This window comes from Hirundo rustica, chromosome 19, assembly GCF_015227805.2.
Source record: "Hirundo rustica isolate bHirRus1 chromosome 19, bHirRus1.pri.v3, whole genome shotgun sequence".
In the NCBI taxonomy this organism is placed as follows: Eukaryota; Metazoa; Chordata; class Aves; order Passeriformes; family Hirundinidae; genus Hirundo; species Hirundo rustica.
In genome coordinates this window covers 9,536,591-9,552,365 of record NC_053468.1, presented here as the reverse complement: position 1 = coordinate 9,552,365, position 15,775 = coordinate 9,536,591, and the positions used below count along the sequence as shown (strand labels likewise).

The 15,775-nt window shown below is 45.0% G+C and overlaps 1 protein-coding gene across 2 annotated transcripts in view; it reads right to left on the bottom strand.

Moving 5' to 3' along the window:
* AUTS2 (activator of transcription and developmental regulator AUTS2) overlaps positions 1-15,775 on the bottom strand; it is a 771,484-nt gene that overhangs the window by 227,312 nt on the left and 528,397 nt on the right. For both annotated transcript variants that reach the window (XM_040082301.2, XM_040082302.2), the window contains exon 5: positions 11,059-11,088. In XM_040082301.2, the coding sequence (XP_039938235.1) occupies positions 11,059-11,088 (30 nt within the window). The remainder of the gene's footprint in view (positions 1-11,058; positions 11,089-15,775) is intronic.

Here is a 15,775-nt window from a genome sequence, read left to right as displayed (position 1 = left end):
TAATGTAATAACGTAACTCAATTAGGATGCTTTTGTTATGAATGAACAACCTTGTTTAATATTGTCTGCCTGTCCAGAGTCAGCTGAAATGGGATGTTGAGGCAGCCTGCAAAGCCCAGAAATTCAGTGGTTCATTTTCAGGAGAGAGATCAGCATGAATTAGAAAGCCCAGGCAATTTTTAAAGACACAAAGGCCTTCTCGGTGTTTCCTACTAAAAGAAAATAACAAACCAGGCATCTTTGTAATGCCTGCAAGTGAACCCAGGCTTTCCACAGAGGTCACAGAAAAGCTTGCAAGAGTCAGTGCGCACAGGCTGACCCTCATTTCCAAAGCAAAGCACGTCAGGTTCACCTCCAGCCAATTCTTCCCCACTCCCAGTAGCTCCCAGTGTGCAGACCAGTGGCCACATCACGCTGTGCCCACGCTGGGGGCCCGGGAGAACCTGCCAGCTGCCACATAAACTTGTTCAGAGCTTTTCTTGTTCTCCTGTGTGGTGCCCTTCTGAGATGCTTCCAGCACATCCATGGAGTTCCCCACAGCACCAGCCAGGGTCAGGCACTCCTGCACTGCTTGCACATCTGCTCTCCTAAAAACCCCTCTCCCTGACTCTGGGAACATCTCTGCCTCCTCTACCCTGGAGCCACTTCCTTCCAACAAAGAACCCAGGGATTCACTGCAGGGTGAGACTTTGGGAGAAGGGGTTCCCTTGGCTGGCAATGCCAGGGGGTGAGGAGGGCAGGAGAGGTTTTGCCAAACCTGCCCTGGATTAACTGTAAGATGAAAGCCCAGAATGATCTTTACTCTGCTGGTACCTGCAGGCCCAACCCTAATTCAAACCTCCTGTTATTCTCTTGACTTCTGCCCTGTTTGGGGAATTTCTGGAATCCAAGAGACACGGTAGCTGTGTTACACCACTTCCAGGTCCACAATACCCTGCCTGAGCCACATGGAGAGAAGTATTTAGAGAACCAGCACGGTCCTTGCTGGAATCCTTCTCAATTCCTCAGTGCATGCATTTAATTTCCTGTCTCCTTGTTTTCAGCCTGTCCTTGGATATGTTTGTGAGAAACCTGAGACGGTTACATGTGTTGTGGCCTCCAAGACTATTAAAACCATGAAATAACTGCCATAACTTTGTTCTATATATTTTTTTTCCTTCTCTTTCTAAAGAAACCTCCAAAGAAATGTCTCACCTTCTCAGTTCTCAATCCCAAGCCTTTTTCTTTTCAAGGGAAAGTGAGAACAGACATTCAGGAATGGGGAGCATGCCTCATACATGATTATAAAACCTGATTTGTTATGAAAACCAGATGTTATTCAAGAGCATAAAGTGTAAATGAATATTATTCTTGAATAACATAAAGTCCTTAAAGAACACTTTGTATAACCTAGATATGTCTGGCCATGGCCAAACTCCAAGATCCACAGATTGAATTTCTGTCTGTCTGCACACACAGATCACACATACCCACTCATCAATACCATTAACACACCCCCAAAGCTCAGATCTAACCAACAACAGCTCCATGGGGGTGTGGTGATCACAAGAATTGGGCCAGAACCTCTCAGGACACAGATTTCCTTTCAGGACATCTCCTCTTACTTTTGTGTGGAAGGTGTACAGACACCTGTGCAAAACAACAGACATAACTGCTCAATCTACAAAAGATTTTGGTTCAAGCATTCTAAATTAAGTTTAAAATTCTCATCTTTCAGGACAAGGAGAGCTTTGGGCACATGCACTGTGTGCAGACACAGACACACATCTTCCCTGAGTTGCAATCACAACTTGCTACGTGCAAGATCAGAAAACCACTCTGTGATTTCACTCTCTCTGTGCCAGTGGCACCTGAAAGTGAAATCTTGCCTGGCATTCCCACGTACACCCTTCATGGAGCCACTTTGATAAAAGTTTTGCTACATATAAAAAAGAAGATGTAACACTATAAAGTGAACAAGCAAAACTATCTATCATTTGGAATGTCTTTCTTACTGTGATCTAAGCTGCTGGGAAGGCTTTAGGAATTTGCATGTTATCCTTAGAGATGTCTGAAAGTGTCTCTTCTCTTTCTTGTACAGCACTGAGCACATCACCAGCTTTAATCTTTAATCTCTTCTTCTCTCCTCCCCTACTGAGAATCAAATCCTACAATCCAGGCACAGGTAAAACTCTTGGGCATGATAAAGTTTGGCTCTGAGTGTTGCAATTAGGATGTGAATATTTATTGCCAGGAATGTGTTATACCAAAAAAAAAAAACCCTGCAAGTCAGTATCACATCCTGAAACTTGGCCCTAGATCACAGAAACAAAGGTTTGGGCTGGAAGGGACCTTAAAACTCATCCCATTCCACCCCCTGCCGTGGGCAGGGACACCTTCCACTATCCCAGGGAGCTCCAAGCCCTGTCCAACCTGGCCTTGGACACTTCAGAAAAAGTGGAGTGCAGACAGTGGATGGCAGGATGGAACAGGGAAAAGGTGGGGATTCAGGGACACTGGAGTTGGAATGAGGTGATCTCTAAGGCCCCTTCCAACACAAAACACTCCATGACTCTGCGAGCCCAGACACTCTTCCCCTGATGAACTCACGAGCTACTCACCCCTCTCCCTCTTCTCATCTCACAGTGAATACAAATGCAATTAAACACTTTAATAGAGAAAACAAAAAAGCTAAACAAACAAAACTGAAGTTTTTCCATCTGCTAATTCACAGAACAACAGAGTGAGGACAGAGAAGACCAACTCGGAGGATTTCAAACACACACAGTCGCTGCTCACCTTACAGAAACACGCTCTGTAATTATGTACCTTTTGCCTGAAATTATTATAGATTATTAGTGCTGCTGTGGGGAGGAGAGTTTGTGGGCAGCACAGACGTGTGTTGTAGATATTTATAAAACCACCAGGAGGCTGCAATAAAATTATCATGGGGTATATATTATGCTTTGTTAAGAAGCATTGAAAACCACTGCGATGTTCAATTTAACATCTCCCCCAAGTTTCCTCAGCACACTTTTCTCTGTATAGCTATACCTCTAATTTGGAATGCCAATATATATAAACAGACACATTGCAAATAATGCACATCTATATAAAAAGCTATGTTCAATGAAAGCAATGTCTATGATTTTCTTAGCAGGCATGTGTATACATGAAAACACATGCTGCAAAATAGTATACATGCAGATAAGCTATGGCTGGTATTCTAAGGTCCTGTACCAGTACAGTAATTGCTTATATTAAAATAATGAAAAAAATTAAAATACTGGGCATAGGTGTGTGCTGCTACAGGTGTAAATATGACTCTGCACATATACACAGAGCAGAAAATCGAGTGCAACGTGAGCACACACTCATAACATTGGTATTTGCTGCATTTGCATATTCCATATTGGCTATGCACCATGCTCCATGCCTGTTACACATTTAACACGTACCATTCCACAGCCCTGGTTGCTTTTTGCTACCAGTTTGGATTTTCATGCAATGTTTTATTTTTATCCCCACAAGACAACCTGCAAATGACCCTTTTTAAGCCCTGATGGCTGAGCAGCATCTCAAGACACTGATGTGACAGTGCCGGGGCTTCCAACGCGCTGGGGATCCTCAGAGGGGCATCTGGGCCACCCTGCCCTCCCCTGCTGCAGCTCTGCATTGTTTACTCACTGCCAGGAGCTGGGCTCAAGCCCTGGGGAGAGCAAAACCTGTTTGGGCCATTGACATTGAGTATCCTTGGTGCAGCAAGTCAGGACCTCGGAGGTATCCATCACCGCGGCTGCCTGGAGGCAGGCTGGAGCCAAGGAACTTGCCGGAGCAGCTAGTAAAATTTTAATGCACTCTGTAGTGTGGTCATGTCATACTCAGTTATGGCAAATAATCCCAGATGCCTGCAGAGGTAAAATGGAGCTGTAATGTGCTTGCCTCCTAACCCGAGCTGACAGCAATGATGTACGACTACCATTAGCGGAAAATATCACTTCAACTAACCCATGATCCAGCTCCGCTAAGGGTCACATTATCCATGAGGAACAAATTACACTCCCAAAGTAAATACAAATTTTCTACATGAAATGGGGACCAAAAAAAAAAAAAAAAAAGAAGAAGAAGGGTATCGGTGCAGGGGAGAGGGCAGGAGCACACGTTCCCTGTGACAAGGCGCTGCCGAGTGACAGCGGTGACAAAGTGACAAAGGATGGGATGGGCGCTGCTGGGGAGAGGCTCCACCTGCGAGCTCCCCTCGCTGCCAAACGCAGCATCCTTCACAGCAAACGCGCTCGGCTCGCTTTATTGCCACTCCAAGCGTGGGGGCCCACCGTGGGGCACATCAAATGGATAAAAAGGAGCCTTATCTTCCCTCCTAATGGGCCTTAAACAGTAAGAAATACTTCCCTGTTGCCAGAGCCTCGATAGCGTAGAAAGGCTGGGTGATCTTTCACCCCTGGGGCAAGTTTAAGGTGTTGCGTTTTCCAGAGGTAAAAAGACAACACCTGTACAAATATGCAGCGTAAATCGCCCTTGTGGGAAACATCCCGGCTTTGCAGAAATAGTTTTTGGAATAATATCGGGGAATGATTTCTCTAATCCTACCCTTAGCCAAAATAAATATATGCCAAACAGCAAGACAGCAGTATCCCACGACCTGAGGTAATTGATTAAAATTGGGTTCTCAGCCACTGTTTCCCCTCGTTTGCCAAACGTGGTGGTTGGTACCCACCATCCAAGGAGTTTGCTCCTTTGTGAGCAATGCTTTGCCCTTCCTGGAGCAAAGGGGGGCTGAATGGCCTGACAGCTTCTCAGCCTTTATGTGCCAGCCCAGCCTGTCCCGTAGAACCCAGAGAGACGTGATCTGGGCTGGGCAGGATCCCCCACCAGCCGCCCACAGCTCCCACATGAAAGCCCTATTGCAGCCAGTCCCCCTTCAGGAACTCTTCTCCAGTGGTTCCTTGCTGTTGTGTGTCCCTGACTGGGAGAAACACGAATGTCTCACACAGCCTAAGGCCACACACCAATTTCTTTCTCCTTCTTACTAGACTGGAGATGGCACAGTTTACCTTTTGAAGTTTTCCTCGAAAAACCACTCCCAATCTTTCTATACCTGCACCTGTGGTTGAGAACAGTGAAGAACGAGATAAAAAAACCAAAAACAACTCTGATGACAGGCCCTTCTTTCAACAGCTCAATAAATGCTCAAATTTCCCTTTATGACTAAAGTTTTTCAGACTAGGTAAATTGTAATTTATTATTTATGCTCCAGCAGTGCATAAACACCAAATGGGAACCCTGGCAGAGTTTTGAACCCTAAGAAGAGTAGAGATATTACTGTAGGACTGCATGGCTGTGGTGATTTAAATGTAGCTGGCTCCCAGTTGTCTCTCTGCCACAGCCCTGGCACCATCCAGGGGATGTTTTTCCCTTGAAGGGCTTCCTTCCCTCCTTCCTACCCAAACTCTTCCTTCCCTCATTCTTCCCAGGGGTAAGGAAAAAACATCCCAAATACAGTTTTGTTTCCAAGCACCCTACTAAAAAAATCCCAAACTGATGCAACTGCCCCCATGAGAGTGGATTGCACCTGTTTAAAAATGTAATATATATAGCATTTTTATATAAGGTGGCATAAAGCAATTTCAGCACCATTTAATCCATTTCTGATAAAGCTTTTACAGAACACAGAGAACACAGCCCTGTGCAAAGCAGCTGCCTTCTTTGGCCTTCTATTTTCCAGCACAGTTAGTGGTGGGGGTTGCTCCGGGTTCTCCCTGTTCCCCTGGAAAAGACAATTTGCTGTGTCCTACACGTGCTTTGGAGTGAAGGGGAGATGGAGCAGCTCTGCCCCAGCTGAGCAGGATGCTCTGTGCTTTCAGCAGAGACCTTCCAGGTCTGCAGGGCAGGAGGAAACGGCTCCTGAAGTTCATGACCAACAAACTCTGCATTTATTCAAAGCTATGGACTGACATGGTTTTAGCAGGTCCTTCCCAAGCTCCTCTTAGGTTTATCAGAGCATTTTTTACGACCTAAATCAGTCGAGTTTGTGAAGTTGGAAAGAACTACAAACGAACACACACAAACACATGAACACTTGTTCGTGTGGTTATTTAACCACCAAACACTAAAATGCAGCCCGTGCAATAAACTGGGAGACACACACCTGCCAAAATGCCACTCCAAAATGTCTCTCTAGAGTCTACACACAAAATAATTGGCCAAAAGTGCTGCAGAAATATACAGAGGGTGCAGGTGTGAATGCTTTGGTGCAGATACACACAAATAGCCATCCCTTTTACCTGGGCACAGCAGAGTCATTTATGGTATTTCCCATGCCATTCTTTGGTTTGCACCTGATTTAAAACTATCAGATGTATCAGCATTATCATTAAAAGCAATCAAGAAAGATCAGTCTTCACCTCTCTTAGCGCTTTTAATGGCACAGCGCTTTTCTCTTCAAAGAAGAAAATTTTCTTTCAAAGAGAAAAATAATGAATCAACACAGTCCCACCAGCACAGGCTCCTTGGCAAGCACAAGAGCCACTCATCCTAATCCCAATCCCCTCCCTTTGTTACTCCCCGTCTCTGAACAGATGCCAGCACCTGGCAAATTCAGCCACTGGTTTGGCTGAGCTCTGTTCTCCCTCCCCATCCTGCACCAGGGGCACCAAAGCTGAGCCCAGGTCAGCAGGGACACTTGGGCTGCAGCCAGCACCAGCCAGGCACTGCTGGGCCCTGGGAGACCTCATTCCAGCAGGATTCAAGAGCCTCCTGCACTGATTGGGTACCCCTGAGATAAACACAGGACTAAGGCAGCAATAGTGATGTTTTTTAGGCTGCACTTCCCATCAAAGTCCAGGCAGAAGCAGCCTCGCCCTGTGTACCCTGCAAAGCAGCTCCCCTATCAATGAAGCATTTTCTTAAGAAGTGAAAAATCACTGAAGTGCCTCAGATCGAGCCCTTACTTTTAAAATTAAACAGAGTGGTGAGAGGAGATGGTGGAGATGGAGAATAAAACAGGACCACGTTTCTTACTTTGTCTTTAGCACCTGACTTCCTTATTAGAGCTCCTTGTATATCTTTTCCAAACAAGATTTCCTTTGATTTCCAGAAGACAAACTTTGTGTTTGTACTCATGTTTTTAATATTGTATTAATTACCATAGGTTTAATTTTAAAGATTGTATCAAGATATCAAAAGATAAGACAGTTGCACTTAAATTTGTCAGCTGTGCAATAGCTTGCCCTAATTTTAGATTATCAGCTCTGGAGACCTGCTCAAAGAGTAAGAATGACAGACTTTTTAATGGAGAAAATCGGAGATCCCCTGGGATCCATACTTTTTTTCTGATTCAGTAAGAAATCCCAGTGGCACTTGCTGAAAGGATCCCAGGATGGAAAATGACAGCTCTCTAAAAATTAGAGCTTCTCCCTCTGATTCAAGTCTTCCAAATATATTCTCCCTCCACAGACAAGCCTGCTACCTCTTCAGGCTTTTCAGCAACAGGAGGGTGAAATGTCTACTTTGAGTGCTCCAGTCCAGTCCTGTGTGTCAAACTGAAGTGAAGGAGCATGAATCTATATAAATAGACAAATTATCCACCCAAAAGATGTCACTTAAAATTGAGATGCTGACACAGCCTTAGCTACAGCACCGCTAAGCAGGGGCTGCATCTTTGTTTCAATTAAATATCCTTGTTTCTTCTTCCCGAGAAACCTCTGGAGAAACGTCTGGTTTGAGGGCAGACACAAAGTGACTCTGTCTGTCGGCTCCCAATTAAAGGCTGGGGAAGGCGGATTGGAGGCACAGCCAGCACCTACCAGGGATCGGATATCAGCCTGATTTCCACAGCCAGATAGGCACAGATCCAAGCCAGGGAAAGGCCCAGGCTGAGACACTGCCTTTCCCCCTGCCACCCTTCACCATCCAGCTGCTCCTCAGGCTCCCAGGTCCTGCTCCTGCCTTCATTCTGCTGCTCACAGTGGCCCATCCAGGCAAGCTTGAACCAGCTCACCCTTCAGCCCCTCCATCGGTCACACACCTTTCCTGATCTGCCATATTTCATTCAAAGGCTCTGGTCCACCTTTCTGGATTGCAGGTTTTATTTATTCTAGCAGAGGTATGTATGTACCTATATTCATTGCTTCTACCTGTTGTGGATCTCCTATGGAGGATCAGAGGGGGTCTGCCCTCAAAAGTCCTAAATGAAGCAAAATTGCTTCCTTTGCATTTTCTGAAGAGCGAGTACAGAACCGCTCTGCAGCAATTAACCCTACATTCTGTACACAACAGGGTCTCAAAATCTGCAAGAGATAGTCCTAAAGAAAAGCAGATCTCCTCTTCCCAGAAACATTTCAGGCCAAGCCGTGTCTGGTGGGAGGGGCACAACTCCACAATCCCCAGAACACACTGAGCGAGGTCCAACCAAGAGCAATTTGTCAATTCACTGCTAGAACAGCTCCACAGCTGGAGGCCAATATCATCATGATATAAGGCATTTGGGTAAATGATCTTCAAACCTCTAATCCTGCTGAGCACCCCCAGCTCTCCTGGCTAATAATGAAACCCGAGGATGCTGGGCACTACTGATGAAACACTCCCTTGGACAGGATCCACCATCCCTGCTTCTCCCAGTGCAGCGTGCTCGCGGGAACTTTTTGTCCTAAAAATGTTATTTTATTTAAAGCAGGAATTCAAAAATCTTCTGGGTCCTATTGAGAGAGATCTAAAAGATCCTGCCTGTCTGAAGAAAAGAAGTTTCTACTTGTCAGTTAAACAAAGGAATAACGCACAGCCTCCTTTATAGTGTGTACTTTACCTGTCATCCAACAGCCCATTATCACGTCACGGCAGAGTGCACTTTTCTACAGGTCACTTTGTTTAAAATGACATGGATAATGCACATGTCAGCGAGCTGACAGTCCCCACCGTCCTTCAGAGATAAAACCCAGCGATGAGCGCCTGCTCTTATCTGGGGTACATGCCTTGGTCTATCATCTAAGTCAGGCAGAACATGATTTCTCCAGAGAGCGCTTTTTTCATTTCCTGATTTTAAGAAAATCAAATAAGCACCATTTGTCTTCATCTGAATATGCTTGACCTGCTCAAATGATGATGTCTCGCATTTTATAACAGGCTACATATGCTGAATTCAAATTAACAGCAGAACAAGGCCTTTAGATCTTTGCCTGGGCTGCCAGCACAGCCTGAATAAATATGCCAGGGTGAGCAGTCATCTCTCACAACTGGGCCAGAGCTGGAGAGCTCAAAGACAGGTCTGGTTCTGACATTTGAAAAGCACCAAATTTTTAGGGATATTTGGGTCTGCACTTAATCTCATTTCATTATGGGGAAGACAAAATATAGGTCACGGAGATGAACTACACATCTGGATTTTAAATCCTGCCCACACAAGTACTGGGATATTCTGTGTGAGGTGCAGTCATGAGTTTCTCTTGTGTTGTGTTGTGGAAACCATCCTGAACCAGCATCCCCCCTCCATCCCCAAAAGCTGTCTCTGCCTTTTTATACAGGAGTGCTGCAAGAGAAAAATTCAGTGAAACGGGCAGAGGTTCAGCTCCATAAATGCTGCAGTGACAGGAAATTACACTTTTAGTTCTGGGTGCCATAAACACAGAAGCTGAAATTCAGTTTATCATCTTCCTCTGCATAAAGAACATCCTGAAAATGAATAATCACTTCACAGGATGGAATGTAATGGTAATGCATTAAAAATTCATATTGAAAAGTGCAGGTTAATATTCTGTGCAAAAACCCAACAAAACCTCCCCTTTCTGTTGTCACACTGATTAACTCCAGTGATTAGTTCCCTTATGCAAGGAAAATCATTGCATTTCAAAGTAAACAGCAGTTCTTTAAAATAGTTAGCAAATTATTAAGAAACATGAGGAAAAATATCCTCTACTTGGGAAAAGAGCTGAAGGGCAAAGCTTTGGAAGTTATATACAGAATGGTTTTGAGAATTTCCTTGGCTCCCTGTTACACAAACCCTGCAGAAAACTGATTAAATTCATGGAAGGTGATTTTTGTACTCCTTGTTTCCCTCTGGATTTTACAGCATATTTGCACTTGGCTGTTGGATAAGCTGCACACCAGCATGGTCATCTCTCCTCTTCTCGGCCTGCCTTGGAGCTGGTTAACAGAACCACTCAGGAAACTCTAACCAGTTCAACACTATTATAGGAACAATATTTTCTGACATTATTCTACCCTCCCCTGACTTCCAACCCCCAATTTATCCAGGGAAAGAGGAGGCAAAAGTGATTACATTAACAAAACATCCCTTAAGGCTCAACAAACAAATAAAAATCACAAAATCCAACCTGGAAATAAGGAAATTAGACAAGTTTTTCTGTGATGATTATTTCAGTTTTGCCAAAGAAAGAAGGTTAGGTTGTTCACAACATAAAATAATGGATAAAAATATTCATCAGTATGGATACCAGTTCTTCATTACTATTAGTCTTCTAAACAATTAGCAGCATCAGAGACCATTGCCTGACTCTTTCAGCATTAAATTTTTCCCCTTTCCCACTTAGAAACTCAAAATCATGGAGATAGTGCTCAGCAAGTTGTGTTACTTGACTTAAAGTACAGTTTCCAAATGTTATTTCTAAAAAATAGCTGCATCAACCGTAACAGTTCAGTTGGAATTTTCAGGCCCTTGCCTGCAGAGAAGCACAACAGGCACTAACAGTGGTTAAATAACTGTTAAGAAGTGCAAATGTGAGGGTTACCAACAGACTCAGCTGCTGTTACAACTTCCAAGGGGAAGTGTAGCCATGGAAAAGGTTGGAAGTGAAACTGGTGTTCATAAACAACCCACACAGACCGTGGCATCATTATGCTTAAAGACAGACTGTACAGCCTCCAAAATATTCATTAGAATTCTCTTTCCTTGGAGGTCTATTCCAAAATTAAATTAGAGACAGAAATTTTCTTTGTATAGAGATGCTTTGGCTTAGTCCAAGAAGAAACTCTGAATAAGTAATAGATTAAGAGGAATACGGAAATCCAATAAATTAGTTTTGCTCCCATATTGATTTTCCTTCTTACCTTTTCTTCCTGATCACTGTCGCTGTCACACTGAAACACAAAAAGAGAAAAAGCACAGGTAAGAGAAACTTGCTACAGCAAAAAAAAAAAGATAAATATTTCTGTGAACAAGATGGGTGATACATTCATAAATGTTGGGTGTCACATCTGGCACCTTTAGGAACAAGTTCAGCTACAGTATGGGAGGAAATTTCCCCCAGTGCTGTTGCAGAGGATACATTTTTGTGTTTGAGTGATGAAAAAGCTGCCCTGCACACACCACAAGCCATTTGCAAAGCCCTCTGTCAGTCCAGCTCAGGGGCACAGGAGCTGATGGTGCAGGGGCACGTTCAGACTCCAAAACTGCATCAGGGAAGAAGAAAAAACAGTCTTAGAGGGCAGGTGTGTGTTCTTTGGATGGACAGTGTTCCTCCTGCTGGCTGCCAGACCATCAGCTCCAGGAGTTCCATGCAGATACTCAGGTCTGCCCAGAGCAAAGAGGAGCATTTGCAGGTTGCTGCTCTCCAGGAACACATGGAAAGGACCCCCTGTGCCTTTGCCTATGGCTGCTGAACTAAAGAATCCAGAGATTGCAGGGAAGCAAGAACGTGCCACAGTCACTGATTCCCTGAGGTTCTCTGAGAGTAACCCAGGTATCATAATTTTACAGAATGCTGAATGGTAACTCTAGAGAGTCTCGATATTTATCCAGTGCTATTGCTCAACTCTTAAATAAGTTTTGCTATCGTAGGAAGAGAGCAGGACTAGATGACTCAATGTATCTTAAAGACAAGCATCAGAACCCAAACCATGTTTGCATTTGCTAGAAGTACCAAAGCAGGATTCTAAGAACCTTGGGACTCACAGGTTTGAACCCTCCCACCAAATTCTGGATACCTGCACCTCCTTCTGTGGGTCTGTTTTGTCTCCATCTACAGCTGTAGGTTTTGAAGGATGAACTGTCTGTATCACTCAAGACTGAACTCACACCTCTGCAGATCACATGGCAAAGATTTCCAAGGAAAAACATCACCAAACAGGAGATCCAGGCTTTCCTACCCGAGAACCAGCTGACAGTCAGGTTCTTACAGCACTCAGTTAAGCTCTTTATGTATTTATATCATGTTTATTGCATCTTTGAGTATTTTTATAAGACAATCAAATTGCTTTGCAATTAGTTCTATTTTGCGAATTCCAAAGGTTAACTATACAGTGAGATGGGAACAGACAGAGCCAAATACTCCCACAAATTCTTGATTTGCACAAATCAACTCATCTTCTGTCTGTTGTTTAATTATAACTTTGCTGTTTCACTGGCTTTTCCCTTGTCTTCATCAGTACAGGGGGCAAAATGTGCCTTCCCTACACCACTGAGCTTTACACTAACAAATTAGAGCTAAGAACTATTTCTAGGTATTTTTCAACTAATTTTAAATGACGGAAAGATTAGATAAAATTACAATCTCCTTGCAGCTGATTCCAAATAGAAAAGGAAGTGAAATTTATTTAATAACGGAAGTGATTTATATAGCACTAGTTGCACCTATTTAATACCAGAGTATCTACTCTGGTAACAAATGAGAAGAAACATGAAGACAGGGGGCACTTTTACCTTTAATTTTGAAAACCTCACACGATGCTTGAATTAATGAAGAGTCCACTTAATTGACAAAAGGAGAGCATTTCTGGAAGAGCATGGTATTGATATAAAGAACTCCTAGCTTACCCCATAAATATAACATGTTTTGTCTTCAACAGGACTGCCTGTATAAGATTTTGGTATGAAGCTGAGCAAGGCCCTACATTTACAAAAAGGCAAACTTGCCCATGGACTTTAATCCATGAAAATCACGGCACAGAATCAGAGAACCTTCAGTGCTGGAAGGGACCCATGAGGATCATCCAGTCCAACTGCTGGGCCTGCACAGGACATCCCCAGAATCACAGAGCATGTCACAAGGATTTTCCATTTACTATTTCTGATTCACAGCTATTGTAAAAATTCAGCTTTTGGGCTCTGTCACCTTCTCCCCCTGGATGGTCAGAGCCAGGATTTCCCTCACCATGAGCTCGCCAGGATTTCCCTCACCATGAGCTCCCCAGGATCCATGGACACACCTCCTATGTATTTCAAAGTAGGGAGCAAAGGGGCAATTGCTCCATTTGTTTGTGTCTCTGCCCGCCCTCCAGGCAAACTCCAAGTCTTGATGAGACTGAATCCAAAAGTGAAAATAAAGGGGGTAAAAGGCGGATGTCTAAGCAGGCAAGAGCAACTCCCTTTGAGCAGCAGGGTTCAGAGGGTTTCAAGGTGCCACCCATTCCTGGTGCCAGGCACACGAGGTGTCCTGTGACCCAGCTGAGCTCAGAACACTCTGCAGCCTCTCCTTTACCTCAGTTTTGGTCTGATTTAAAGAATCTCTCCTCTGCTGTAGTTTTTACCGACCATAAGCTTGGAAAAGCTCAGGGTTTTTGTGTTCCCTGCAGCGTGGAGGTACCTGGGGAGAAGAGAACTTGCCAGCACTGACATCTGAATTTGCCAACAGAACAGTTCCCCACACCCCAGTGAATCTGCAGAGCGCAGTCGGCGGGAGGCCATTTCCACCAAAGTGTTAAACCTCCAAACCTCCTGCTCTCCCACGGTCCAGTTCTAATTTCAAGGTCCGCTTAATTCCACATCAAATAATTACCGCTGTACCCAGAAGCGCCTTGTCTCCAGAGTTAAGCATATGGCGAAGGACCGAGACCTACTGGTGTCCATTATGGAAGCGGCGCGGGTGCCAAGCCGATTAAAAACGCTCCCGCTGCCTTCGCGGCGTGCCCAGTGCGTGACAGCTCTGTGCCTCTGCTGCGCGGGGCCCGCGTGGCGCTGGGGGCAAACGCCGCCATTCCCGCCACTGAATTCCCACTCTGACCCGAGGACTTCGCTGGGGGCTCGGCAGGAGTGCACCATCCAATTTACAGCTCCGGCCTCCAGAGCCCTCCGTGCCAGCCGCTGGCAGCGACGGATGATGGTCAAACCCCTCACGTTCATGAATTATGCAAAGACAATAAATGCAGCCTGGCCCTGGGGCAGCTCCTGGCCTGTCACAGAGGGGCTGGGCACCAGGGGAGAACCCGCTGTCCAGCAGGGCGGTCCTGGGCCAATGGCAGCTTTCTGGACCAGCTGGATGCAAGGAAAAAAGGAGGGAGAGCATGACAGGGCTCTAAGTGCTGCTCTGGGGTTGTGTGTCTGTGCAGCACCTATCCGTGTGTGTGTGCAGGACTCACTCTGCACTGGCACGTTCTGCACACCCGCCCATCGGACAGCTCGTCTGCAGGGGTAATGCCAAAAAGGGAGAAGAAAGATGTTTGCTACTCAGGCTGGAAACAGAATTGGAGCAACTGCATATGTTGGCCCCATGCCTGAGGGTCAGCCCAGGCACTGCGCTCACATGAAGCCACCCGTGCTCTGATGTGCTCATTTACATTTCTGGATGCAAGTTCTCCCCAGAGGTGCTAAAGCACAAGGTGTTTCCATCTCCTGCAGCCTTGCTGCTACCCACGGCTGGAAAGCACATTTTGGAAACTGAAGCTGACAACCGTGAAGTTGATTATTCAGAATTACTGGTCAATTTGAAGGCTTGAGTCTGCACTGCTCGCTCAATTCCTCAATTCCTCCAGCATTTCCCTACCTCCCAGGGCCACAGGAAGAAGTAAAATGATTTAAGTGCTTTGTGGTTCTCAGAGCGCCAGACTGTTTTGGAATTGAAGCAATGGAAATACTTTGTACTGGCCTTCTGCTTTGGGCTGCGTTTCAGTATTCCGTGTCTATTACAAAAAGCTCATTTTTCGGTGCTCTCCCATGTCTTTTGTCAGGAAACCATCGCTCTGTGCACAGGCTGCCTTGGAATATTCTGCAAATAACTGGGAATCCAAAATATCATTCAGAGATAGCATGACCTGATTTTTGGATAACTGCCACTAGCTTCACTGGAAGCTGAGAGTGATAATGTGACAAATCAGGACAAGGAGACTGCAGACACATTTTACACCTGAACAAACAGAGGTTTCTTTCTCTGATTCTCAGGCTCAAGGCACTTACTGTCTCCATGCAGAACACAACTTGTGACCAATTACAGCCACTCCAGGCCAGGCTTGAGATGAGCCCAGAGCCAAATTGCCAAATTTGCTCTACACAACCCCCTGGCCAGTCCTCAACTTGTGCTGGGCACAGAAACGAAGTCCAGATGGGCAGAACTGCTGAGCACCCACAGCCCTCTGGATGGCCAAATTTTCACATGCACATGGTCCCAAATGCGGTGAGAGCTTCTCAGATCACAGCTTCCTCAGTGGGAGGACTGCAAAATGGCTGTTTTGTGCTTCTCAAAGTCTCATACTGGCCAGAAGGGACTCAACAGTTTTCCCAAAAGATCTATGGGACTACCAACAAAATTCAAAGCAAGTAAAGCTCACTCAAAATGATCTTCATTGATAAAAATCTTACAGGACATATGGAAATGCTAAGGGTGCTCCTAAGGTCTATAATAATTGAGGTAATAATGAGACCAGACTGACTGTGATTTGCACAAGTGGCCACAGTTATCACTGAAACTGTTCCAATCCCTTAAATAAGCAAAGCCACCAGCTATCACATCACCACACACACACACACACACGTGCCAAGTGTTCAAGCTTCCTTTTGTAGTACTTTTGCACCTTCCTGCTCCAGAAATGCTAAGCACAGTCAGTGACCCAAAAA